The 11,727-nt window shown below is 47.8% G+C and overlaps 1 protein-coding gene across 2 annotated transcripts; it reads right to left on the bottom strand.

Moving 5' to 3' along the window:
* Positions 1–400: 400 nt before the first annotated feature.
* On the bottom strand, positions 401–10,090 carry SNF8 (SNF8 subunit of ESCRT-II). Of its 2 annotated transcripts, XM_055321565.1 has the most exons (8): positions 9,952–10,090; positions 9,558–9,608; positions 6,042–6,180; positions 4,343–4,447; positions 3,653–3,725; positions 2,588–2,729; positions 1,609–1,683; positions 401–614 (listed from the first exon to the last, which is right to left on the bottom strand). In XM_055321565.1, the coding sequence occupies exons 1-8, from the start codon at positions 10,003–10,005 to the stop codon at positions 477–479; spliced, it is 777 nt and encodes a 258-aa protein (XP_055177540.1). In that variant the 5' UTR covers positions 10,006–10,090; the 3' UTR covers positions 401–476. The 2 variants fall into 2 exon arrangements, with proteins under 2 accessions (XP_055177540.1, XP_055177549.1); XM_055321574.1 differs by lacking the exon at positions 6,042–6,180 and having other exon boundaries at positions 9,952–9,971.
* Positions 10,091–11,727: the final 1,637 nt, after the last annotated feature.

Here is an 11,727-nt window from a genome sequence, read left to right on the forward strand (position 1 = left end):
AGGTCCATCAGAACCCAGAAGGTCTAGAGCAAGCCAGAAAGACTGAGCGAGTGGCTCTTACTGGTCCTTTAGGGTCTGCTTGTCTGAGATAAACCTTTTTATGAGGACAAGGTTTGAATTAATGGGCTATAACTTAAGTCCCAGGGCTACAGAGACGAAACTGTCTAGCCAGGAAACAGACCACCTTCATTCTAGACGCAACTCTACCATGAACTTGCAGATGACCCATGCAGGTCATTTCATACGTGCTTGCTGTACTGTGTTACTCAGGTTATCCTTACTGGATAAATGAAGTTTTCTCCAGTAAAGATGCAATGTGAAGGCACTTTAAAATAAAATTATGGGTGAAGAGTATTGAAGGAAGAAAAAACTTGGAACTTTCTTTAAAAAAAAAAATAACAAAGTTATTCAGGTTTTATTCAGCAGCAGCTCCTCCCTCCCCCTGCCTGCTGCTGGGGCCCATTCCACACTCCGAGTCAAGGGAGGGCTTCTCTGGCCTCCTCAGCCGTAATCTCCTGGGAGTAGAGGTCAGTGAAGAGAGCTGGCAGCCAGTAGTGGGCCTCCCCTGGGGCCTGCAGGTCCAGCCAGGCCAGCCCTTCCTTTAGCAGGTGTTCCTGGAGGGAAGAGTCATTTATGAAAATGGAGTTCCTGTAGGGTGGATAAATGACCCCCAAACCTATTTTGGCTTCAGTGGGGTTTTCACACTAAATCTACATTAGTGCCTTCACATATTTATTTACACAGCTAACCTGGAATCCCTGGTTCTGTTTGACCCTGACCTTTGCCTGTGGTGTGAAAAATGCTACCAATCAATCTGTGCTGCTGGGAAAGAGGGTAAAGACAAGTAGAGTGGGACATTGTAGAAAGAATGTAGAGCTAAAGAAAGGTCCACCCTATGGCCCTAAGCAAATCCTTGATCCCTTTTGCCTGAAGCAAAATGGGAGACCACTGTTCTAATTACGGTTCGGTTAACTTCAGTTAACTTGCGGGTAAACCTTCATGGAGAAGTTAATGGAATGGAAGGACTGTATTACTTTAGAATGGACTCAAAATTCCTACAGCTGGAATTAGGCTCAAGACGGGCTGGTTGTGCCCAATACATTAAACAGATGTTTGTGTTACCCTGCTTTCCAGAAGAAGTCTGTAGTTTAATTACCTGGATAAAAAAGAAGGTATTAAAAGCCAGGGTTACACTTGCCTGCTACTACTCCTTCACACCAGCCTTTCATTAGTTCCAAGAAACCTGTATATATAAAACGCTAACTATATAATACAGTATAATAGTATATAATTATGGATATGTAATTAAGTAGGTAACAGTTCCCTTCACTCTGTATTAACAGTGTTACTTCCAATATGAACCATATGAACCCTCTGACCGGGCTCTACAGGTCGGGGGAGACAGCAGGTATTGGTGACTGGCCTACAGCAGAGTGAGAAGTCCGCCCCTGAGTGCCACCTTCAGAGGGATGCGGGGGTTGCTTCTGAGTGGTGACCGCAGCTTTCAAGGCAAGGGGCAAGCAGAGCAAGGCTGCAGTTTCTGCTGATGTGCTATCTATCCACCCATCTGGGGCCCATCTCTTCTGGGCCACTCCAAAATTCACATACCAGCACTTGCCGGGCTCGCTCGGTCTCCCATTTAAGACTGGCTTTGATATCACTGACAGTCACGTAGCCGTTTTTCTGAAGGAAGGAGGAACAGGGAGTCAGCTGACGGACTTTCCTAAGAACCCAGCATCTGCTCGACAATACCTGATTTACCCAGATCGGGGGAAGAACTGCCCATGGGTGAAGCCTAAGAGAGCACAGACAAAATGTTTAGGAGTCTCAGCAAAGGGAGCAAGAGAAGCAACTTTCAGGGTGACAGGTTGGGGAAGAGTGATTTATGAAAATGGAGGTCCTGTAGGAGTGGATAAATGACCCCCAAACCTATTTTGACCTCAGTGGGGTTCAGTTTTAAAAAGTGGGGTCCCTGGTATTAAAATATTAGACTTTCTCAGAAAACTTCAAGTTATGGTAAAAGGTCAAGATAATTAACTGACCGGAAGAAATGGCAACAGTTCCCTGCCTCACCTTACCCATTCCCCAAGAAGAGAAGCTCCTTGATTAGTTTTGTTCTACATTATAGAGAATTAGGAAAACTTAATATGTCTTCCCTAAATCCAGGAACAGACTCGGGGTGGGTAGGAGTGGGGTGCGGTATACTTACGGAATGGGAATGCCAAACCAGATTAAACACTGTTTTGAAGAATCCATTCATAAAGTAGTAGTAAGACCTCAACTAATCTGTCTACCCAAGAAAATACAGCTCACTGTCTGCATCTCTGTCTCCTCCACTAGACTGTAAGCTCCCTGAGAGCAGGATCTCTGGTGCCCCTCGTCTACCCCCACAGCCTGGCCCGGTGCTCTGCACTGTAGCTGCTCAATAAATGTCTTCTAAACAAGCACAGCTCTGAGTAGTGCGTCGCCTAGACAGGCTCAGCAGAAGACCTGTTCGACGGGGAGGAGGTCAGAGCTGCTCCCGAAGTCCCTCCTCCCGACAATCCCGACTGTCGCCCCACCCCCGGCCAGAAAGGCACACCAGTACCTCCGCCAGCTGCAGCACCACTGTGTGATCCATGTTGAGCTCAGCTGGAACAGACTGAATGAGGTAGGTGCCACCCACGGGGATGATGCCGAAGCCAGTACCGAGCGCCTTCAGCTTCTTGATGGCTCTGATCAGGTCATCTCTGAAGTGAGGAAGAGCGGCTTCAGGACCTCTGGCAGACCACACCTAGCCACCCTGCAGTCTCAGCTCTGCCCCGGCCAGGACACCCTGACAGAAGACTAAAAGGCTGCGTAACAGTCAGTGCCGTCCGTGAAAAGGCGGGGCCAGGGGGCACCAGGCAGTGCTTGGACAAGCAAGGGAGAAAGTACAGGTATGGGGCTCTCCACTCAGCAAACCACGCTAACCCCGGACAGAGGTCAAAAATATGCCCATGGGAGCCCATCAGGAAATGTGAATGAATGAGCTGAACGCAGGAGACAAAGGGAGCTGCATGAACAGTGGCAAAACAGAAAAGGTTTCTCCATTTTACAGAGGGCAACCCAGCTGATTACTGCCATTTGGAAAGTCAGGCCCAGTCATGCCAGATTTTCTGGCTTCCGGTTAACAACTAACTCAAATTAGGGAAAAAGAAAGTCCACAAAATGTGTAGACCATATACCCAGCTCACATACTGACAGCCTTTTTTTTTTTTTTCACCTTTTCTCAAATTGAGGTCACACAGAGAAGCTGGTGAACCAGATCAACTAACACGTCACCTTCTGAGCCCAACTGTTCCCCAGCCTTCCTCAGCACGTGTGCTAGTCTCCAACCTAAGATAATCTCAAGATTAAGCCCCAAGTATGTTACAAAATAGTAATACACATGAAAAAAAATGCTCAGAATACACCAAAATGTTAACAGCTCTAATCTCTTAGTTGAGAAATAATGGGTGGTTTTTTATTCTTTATCTCTCTCTGTATTTTCAGTTTTCTAAAAAATATGTTTTCTGATGATAAAGAATAAAAATTATTCCTAAAGTAGCCTAGACATGTGAGCAGTAAGGAGAAGACCTTTCTGATTTTTAAAGACCTTTCTATACTCCAGGGATTGGGAGGCAAGACCTACTGGCTGACGTCCTGTGCGAATTTGCCCCTTCCTTTTAACACCTGTTGATGTAGCTCCTCCAGAGTTATCAGACCTACAGGAGCGGGGAGGAAGGCAGATGGAGGATTACCTTTATGGCTAAGCCAAACAAAACAAAATTATAAAAACAGAGGCAGCAGCATCTCTGGAAAACTATAAACACTCCCTTAACATTGAGGCTGTATCTGTTTACAGCCAATGATTTGTAACTGTTTTTTTTCTTTCTTTCTTAACTTCAACATAGTGCTTATTAAGATGACACCACTGGATGACGATTTTTAGGTCACATTGTGGGGGCATAGAAATGTGGCATCACTCCACCTTGGAGCTGCAGGACAGACTTAATGATAAAATCATAACCTAGACGCATAGTGTATCAAGGGAAAAGGTCTATTTCTTCTCTATTATTTTCTGTAATAACCAGGAGCTAAGACAATCCTGAGTGAAGATCTCTAGAGAATAGAGACAATCATTCAAGTAACTCCATTCACACCTGCCTATGGAGACCTGCCAGAGATTGAACCACATGAAGCCGCTAAGGTGCTTCTATAGACCTAACAGCTTCTCCAGATCTTATCAGCCTGCAGATCACAGGATGGACAAGATCACCTTTCAAAGGTTTCTCCCTCTGAGAAGTTCAAAGCCTCATCTGCAGGACTTAGCCAGCCTCACCTCCATTCCGGTGCTTCAGAGCCAGGCACACTTCGATAATCTGGACACCGAGCTCGTAATAGAAATCTCCCACGCCTAGCATCTCAGACCAAAATCCTTTTCCAGCTGAAAGACAGAAAAACAAAAGCTAAGTTATATATTAGTTTTTATCGTTTCTTATCTTTCAAAGCTAGATTAAAACATCTATCCTATGGGAAGTCTTCCCTGCCTAACCAAGCCCTTGTGCACCATTTACTACTCAGGATCCTCAAGATGGTTGAACTCTTGGAAATTCCTTAGGAAGCAGGCTTGGATGGCTAATCTAAGGGTGGGTAATCTAATTTTTTTTTTTTTAATTCATGAGAAAGGCAGAGACACAGGCAGAGGGAGAAGCAGGCTTCATGCAGGGAGCCCAATGTGGGACTCGATCCTGGGTCTCCAGGATCATGCCCTGGGCTGAAGGCAGCCCTAAACTCCTGAGCCACCCGGGCTGCCCAAGGGTGAGTAATGTAAAAGGCATTTCTATTTGGCTCATTCTGGCTCAAAATACTATAAAAATGAATTTTCCTTTCCTGAATTATACAGTGAAATATAATGGGACATATGGTCTAACAAGACTGAGAGGAAGAATATGCAGACCTGGCATTCAAAAATCCATTAAAGAGAACAAATAGTTTATCAAGTAAAAAACAATACAGGTTAGAATGTAGTTATTATAGCATAATCGGACATGTTAAAAAAAAAGTTTATAAATATGATGAGGGTGTCCAGAAAGATTATCTTACACTGTTAATAGTTATTTCTGCAACTATGGGACAGAGTCAAATGACTTGTACTTTCTCTTTTTCTCCTTTGTTGACTGACCCCATGATTACGTGCTGCTTTCATTAAAAATATCTTGGGGTGCCTGGGTGGCTCAGTTGGTTGGGCATCTGCCTTCTGCTCTGGTCATGATCCCAGGGTCCTGGGGTCGGGCCCCACATCGGGCTCTCTGCTTGGGGGGGGGTCTGCTTCTGCCCGTGCCCCTCCCCTCCATTCATGCTCTAATAAATAAAATCTAAAAAAAAAAATTTTTTTTAAATATCTTTTTAATAAAGGGAAAAAACAGGGCAGCCCGGGTGGCTCAGCGGTTTAGCACTGCCTTCGGCCCAGGGCATGATCCTGAAGACCCAAGATCGAGTCCTGCATCGGGCTCCCTGCATGGAGCATGCTTCTCTCTCTGCCTCTCTCTCCCTGTGTCTCTCATGAATAAATAAATAAAATCTTTAAAAAAGGAAAAAAATAGCTATGAAGAAACTCTACCGTAGGTCACTCAAGAGAGGGTCACGTGGGATCCCTGGGTGGCGCAGTGGTTTGGCGCCTGCCTTTGGCCCAGGGCGCGATCTTGGAGACCCGGGATCAAATCCCACATCAGGCTCCCGGTGCATGGAGCCTGCTTCTCCCTCTGCCTATGTCTCTGCCTCTCTCTCTCTCTCTCTCTCTCTGTGACTATCATAAATAAATTTTAAAAATTAAAAAAAAATTAAAGAGGGTCACGTATGCTGGCCACTAGCCTACACACCGGCATCCCCAGTGTCCCTGTCAAACTGCTAGGCACTCCCTGTAGGCCCTTCTCGGAGGGCCTTCTGGAAGATGCCCTACCTCAGTCGTCACACCTAGATGAGTTGCTGTCCCTCAGGCACCCTAGAAAAACACAACAGCCCCGTGGACAACTCCTTACAGGCCAGAGGATCCACCCCAATGGTGGCACACATGTCCTGGAACTGCACTCGGAACTCCGGATTCTTCCGGATCTCCTGCTTGTGCTTGCTAGCAAATTCCTCCAGGTTGGTCTTGAACATGTCCAACTGCTTCGACATCTGTAAGATGGACCAGGAGGAGGTTATGGGGCAGCCCCACCAAGGGATCATCAGATGGCAAAAATAAGATCCCAATCCACTGGCAGGGCAAAGGCTGAAACAACCTATCTCCTCCAGGCCTACCATTAGGCTATTTCTTGTTCCCTCTGTTTTGTTTTGTTTTTTTAAAGATTTATTTATCAGCTTGAGAGAGAGAGAGAGAACACTCCTGCGCGCTCCTACAACGTGGGGGAGAGCCAAAGGGAGAGATCTTCAAGCAAACTCTCCACTGAGTGCGGAGCCCAACTGGGAGCCTGATGAGCTCATGGCCTAAGCCAAAACCAAGAGTCGGACACCCAACCAAGGCACCCAGGCACCCCTACTGTTCCCTCTCTTTTTATCCCTAACTTTCCTTCGTGGTTCCGTTGTTGGCTGGGTTGGGATGCCATGTTTCCTCAATTCTAAAACACACATTTTTGGGGGCACCTGACTGGTTCAGTTGGTGGTAGAGCATGCAACTCTTGATCTCGGAGTCTTGAGTTTGAGCCCCATGTTGGGAGTAAAGATTACTTAAAAATAAAATCTTTAGGGCAGCCCTAGTGGCGCAGCGGTTTGGCGCCGCCTGCAGCCTTGGGTGTGATCCTGGAGACTCGGGATCGGGTCCCACATCGGGCTCCCTGCATGGAGCCTGCTTCCCCCTCTCCCTGTGTCTCTGCCTCTCTCTGTGTGTGTCTATGAATAAATAAATAAAATCTTTAAAAAAATAAAATCTTTAGGGATGCCTGGGTGGCTCAGTGGTTGGGCGTCTGCCTTCGGCTCAGGGCGTGATCCCCAGATCCAGGATCGAGTCCCGCATTGGGCTTCCTGCAGGGAGTCTGCTTCTCCCTCTGCCTCTCTCTGTATGTCTCTCGTGAATAAAAATAAAATCTTTAAAAAAATAAATACATAAAATAAAATCTTTGGGGGCCCCTGGCTGGCTCAGCAGGTTAAGTGTCCTATTCTTGGTTTCAGCTCAGGTCATGATCTCAAGGTTGTGACATCAAGCCCTGCAACCGCCCCTGCGCTCAGTGGGGAGTCTGCTTGCCCTCTCCCTCTGTCCCTCCCCTGGCTTACACAGACACACACACACACATTCTCTCTCAAATAAATAAATAAATCTTTAAAAAACTAAAAATAAAATATTTGGGGAGCTTGGGTGGCATGCAGTTATGCACCCACTCTTGGTTTCAGCTCAGATCGTGATCTCAATGTCCTGAGATCAAGCCCCACCTCAGGCTCTGCACTCACCTTGTCTCTCCCCCTCCCTGTGCCCCTTCCCACCCACACTTTGTCTCACTCTCTAAAATAAATAAAACTTTAAAAAATAAAATCTTTTAAAAATAAAAATAAAAGAGGCACCTCAGTGGCTCAGTTGGTTAAGTGTCTGCCTTCAGCTCACTTCATGATCCCAGAATTCAGGGATGAAGCCCCAAATCGGGCTCCCTGCTCAATGGGGAGTCTGCTTCTCTCTCTGCCCCTCCCCCTGCTCCTTCTCTCTCTCTCAAATAAATAAATCTTAAATATATATATATAAAATATGCATCCTGGGATCCCTGGGTGGCGCAGCGGTTTAGCGCCTGCCTTTGGCCCAGGGCACGATCCTGGAGACCCGGGATCGAATCCCATGTCAGGCTCCCGGTGCATGGAGCCTGCCTCTCCCTCTGCCTGTGTCTCTGCCTCTCTCTCTCTCTCTCTCTATCATAAATAAATAAAAATTAAAAAAAAAAAAATATGCATCCTGACTTTCAAACAGGAACATGTAGGGGGAAAAAGTAAGTAAAAATAAAAAAATAAAATACATTTTTCCCCTACATGTTCCTGTTCAAAAGTCAGGATGCATCTAACAACCAGAATGCACATCTAATGTGGTACTTTTTTTCTTCTTTTTCCCAGAGAAACTGTTAGTAGAACAAATGTGCACCACAGAATCCATTTTGACTTGGGACACCTGAGTGTCTCAGTGGTTAAGCGTCTGCCTTTGGCTCAGGGTGCGATCCTGGAGTCCTGGGATCGAGTCCCACATCAGGCTCCCTGCAGGGAGCCTGCTTCTCCCTTTGCATGTGTCTCTGACTCTCTGTGTCTCTCATGAATAAATAAATAAAATCTTTTTAAAAAAAAAAAAGGATTCCATTTTGACTTAAAAATGAGGGAATGCAGCATTCAGAAAGAAATAAATCTTCAGCCACTAAGAGAAAGGCTACCTAGGAGAAAAAAGGCTGGCTGGCATGAATTAGGGGTCTTGAGTTGACTGTGTTGACTCTTTCAGTCATGGACCTTCTTGGGAATCAACTCCAAATAAAAAATCCCAAAGGGAGAGGTGGCTCTACCAGATTTTTTCCAAAGCTAAATACAAATGGTTTGGGGCTTTTCGGACTTATTTGTAGTATTCTTCCTCTTTCCCTAATTAACAAAACCTGTGTTCTACCAACCATGAGTAACCACTCCTGGCCCAGCGTCTCCTCATTTGCTACATATTATGAACTTATATCATTTCCAGTTGATTCCTGTATGTCATCTCCCCTATGAGGGGGAGCTTTTGTTTCTTTTTTTTTTTTTAAGTAAATAAATATTTACTTAATAGTAATACTAACTCTTAGAGAAGGTGAAAGAGAAAGTGGGAGTGCACAAGTGGGAGGGCCACAGGGAGGAGAGAATCTCCAGCAGACTCCTGCTGAGCGAGGAGATTACAACCTAAGCTGAAACCAAGACTTGGACACTTAACCAGCTGAGCCACCCAGTCGCCCCAGTGGGAGCTTTTGAATAGCACAGACTGTGTCTATTATCTTTCCTTAGTAAAGGATCCATTCCCTTGCTTAACTCTTTCCTCCTCTTCTTTACCACTCACAATAACTGAGTAAACTCAGGACACGGACAGAAAAGCAAACTGCAGGCACCGCACCCCATCCCTGACACATACTTCTGGTAGCACCTAGATGTGACAGTGACGGGTGGCACAGAGTAAGCAGTATTTTCACGTTATTCTTAGGCACTTCAAGTGAAAGCCCCAAAGACCTAAATCAAACAGCTCTACCACCTACTACTCATGTAACTCGGATAAACCACCTTGAACGTCCTCAATTCTAAACCGGGAAGACGACAGTTCCCTCCGGATAGAACCATCAGGATGAATGAACATGACAGTGTATGTAAAGACAATGGACGCGTGCCTGGGGCGATAGAAGCATGTAATGACTCAAAGATGCGAGCTATCACTGTTATTAGCAAGTTCCGTAAAAGATCTGAGCAGCCCAGAGATCGCCTCTTCTTAGTTCAATCCAAACAATCTAGTTTACGTGAAAGGTGTCCTCTCCAGCCTCGTCGGGTCTCCCTTCCTGCCTGGAGCCCTCCAACCTACTCACCTGGGCCAGCTGGTCCTCAGCCAAGACAGTTCCTCGCTCCTTATACTTGGCCTGTCAGACAAAGAGACCAGCGTGAGTTGAGAGTGGGCGCTGGGGGGCTCCCACTTGCACTGCCTCCGATGAAGGATGAAAAGAGGGTCTCTCTTAAATGGTTTTTGTTAGGGAGAGGGATGAGGATCTAAAAGAGACGGCTCGTCTGTACTCCTATTGGGGGACGCGGGAGTAGAGCGTTGGGGGATCCGGGGATGCTGACACTGCAATCCACCGGAAGCCGAAGACGCTCAGTTCCCCGGGACCCGCGGAGCCTGTGTCAGATTCTGATGGGGGGCGACCTGAGGGTAGAGCTCGGCTCCGAGACTTTCCGTGTCTCTCGGGTCGGCCTTCTGCCCCTCACCTCGGCAAGCTTCTTCTTGGCGATGGCGCCAGCTCCCACCCCGCGGCGATGCATCCCCGCCCTGGGCCGGGGGCCGCCCCGCTGCCGGACCCCGGGTCTCCGTGTCCCGGGATCCGCCGCCCGCTCCCAACGCGGAAGCGCGCGGGCCGCGCGTCATCTCCGCGCGCCGGAAGCTGCGCGCCGACTTCCTGCCGCGGGGCAGCGCGGTCCCCGCCTTCCTCCGGTGGCGGGTCGGGAGAAACCCCGCGAAGCTCCGCGAAGCCCCGCGAAGCCGGCTCTGTGTCTGCGGCGAGCTCCCCGTCCACGTGGGCGCCCGCATCCTCGCGTGTTAGCGCGGCTGCCCCCCCCCCCCGCCGCCGCTCAGCTCTGGCTCCCAGCCGGCGCTCGCGGCCGCTTCCTACCGACCAGGCGCTGACACGGCCCCGAAGCTTCCAAACGGAGCGTGAAACAACGCACCTGCTCTTGTGGAACCTACCTGTCGGAGTCACACGCGGAGATTCTGGCTAGGGCAGACCGGACGGGTTCCTGCACTCTGGAATTCAGATAGCCTGGCTCCGTAGCTCAGATCCACTGCGTGCACGGTCCAGTAACTTCAGGCAAAGTCCTGAATCTCTAGTGTTCTAGTGTCCACAGTTGGTATAGAGTAATACCTACTCGTGAGGTTGTTGTGAGGATGAAGTGAGGAAACCTGTAACAAAGCCTTTAGTGCAATGCCTGACATAAAAGTAGACCTCAGCTGTGACTCCTACCAGATTTGGGGTGGCATCAGTCCTGTGTTCAGAAAGCTCCACGGGTGCTTTCTATAGCGTTGAACCTAACAAAGGAGCTAGTGAGGGGTTCTTAAGTCAGGGAATAAGATCAAATTCTTGTTTTGGAAAAATTAGTGACCAGAGCGCCTGGGTGGCTCAGTTGGTTGAGTGTCTGCCTTTGGCTCAGGTCATGATCCTGATGCCCTGGGATAGAGCCCTGCATGGGGCTTCTATCTGGTGGGGAGTCTGCTTCTCTGCTGCTCCCCTTGCTTGTGCTTGGGAAAAAAAAAAAAAAAAGTGAATGACAACCTAGACTTAAGTCAATCATAACAATCTGGTCAGCCCGGGTGGCTCAGCGGTTTAGCGCGGCATTCAGCCCAGGATGTGATCCTGGAGTCCTGGGATCAAGCCCCACCTCAGGCTCCCTGCTTGGAGCCTGCTTCTCCCTCTGCCTGTGTCTCTGCCTCTGTGTGTGTGTGTGTGTCTCATGAATAAATAAAATCTTAAAAAATAATAACAATACAGCCTAGAAACAATGCAAACTGAATCTAAGCGGCCATGAGAGAGAATGGGACAGATTGGGGAGATATTTGGAAAGTGAATGTTAAAACTGATAAGATAGGGACAGACTTGGTAGGAAAAAATGCTCCGTTTTCTGTCTCGGACAACAGGTGGTACCCTTCAGAGAACGGGGGGGGGGGGGGTGGAGGAACGGGGCGTGACACCAGAGGATGAAGCTGGGAAAATAAAATTTTTTTAATATTTTATTTATTCATGAGAGACACAGAGAGGCAGAGACATAGGCAGAGGGAGAAGCAGCTCCCTGCAGAGAACCCAATGTAGGACGAGAACCCAGGACCCCAGGATCACAACCTGAGGCAGATACTCAACCACTCAACCGCTGAGCCACCCAGGCGCCCCTGAGGAAATAATTAAGAGTGATTTTGAACATGTTGAAAATTGAAGTCTCTGTGACATCACGAGAGAGATGACCAATAGTCGTTTGGATGTATTTGTATAAAGGTCT

This window comes from Nyctereutes procyonoides, unplaced genomic scaffold (genome assembly GCF_905146905.1).
Source record: "Nyctereutes procyonoides isolate TBG_1078 unplaced genomic scaffold, NYPRO_anot_genome, whole genome shotgun sequence".
Classification (NCBI taxonomy): Eukaryota; Metazoa; Chordata; class Mammalia; order Carnivora; family Canidae; genus Nyctereutes; species Nyctereutes procyonoides.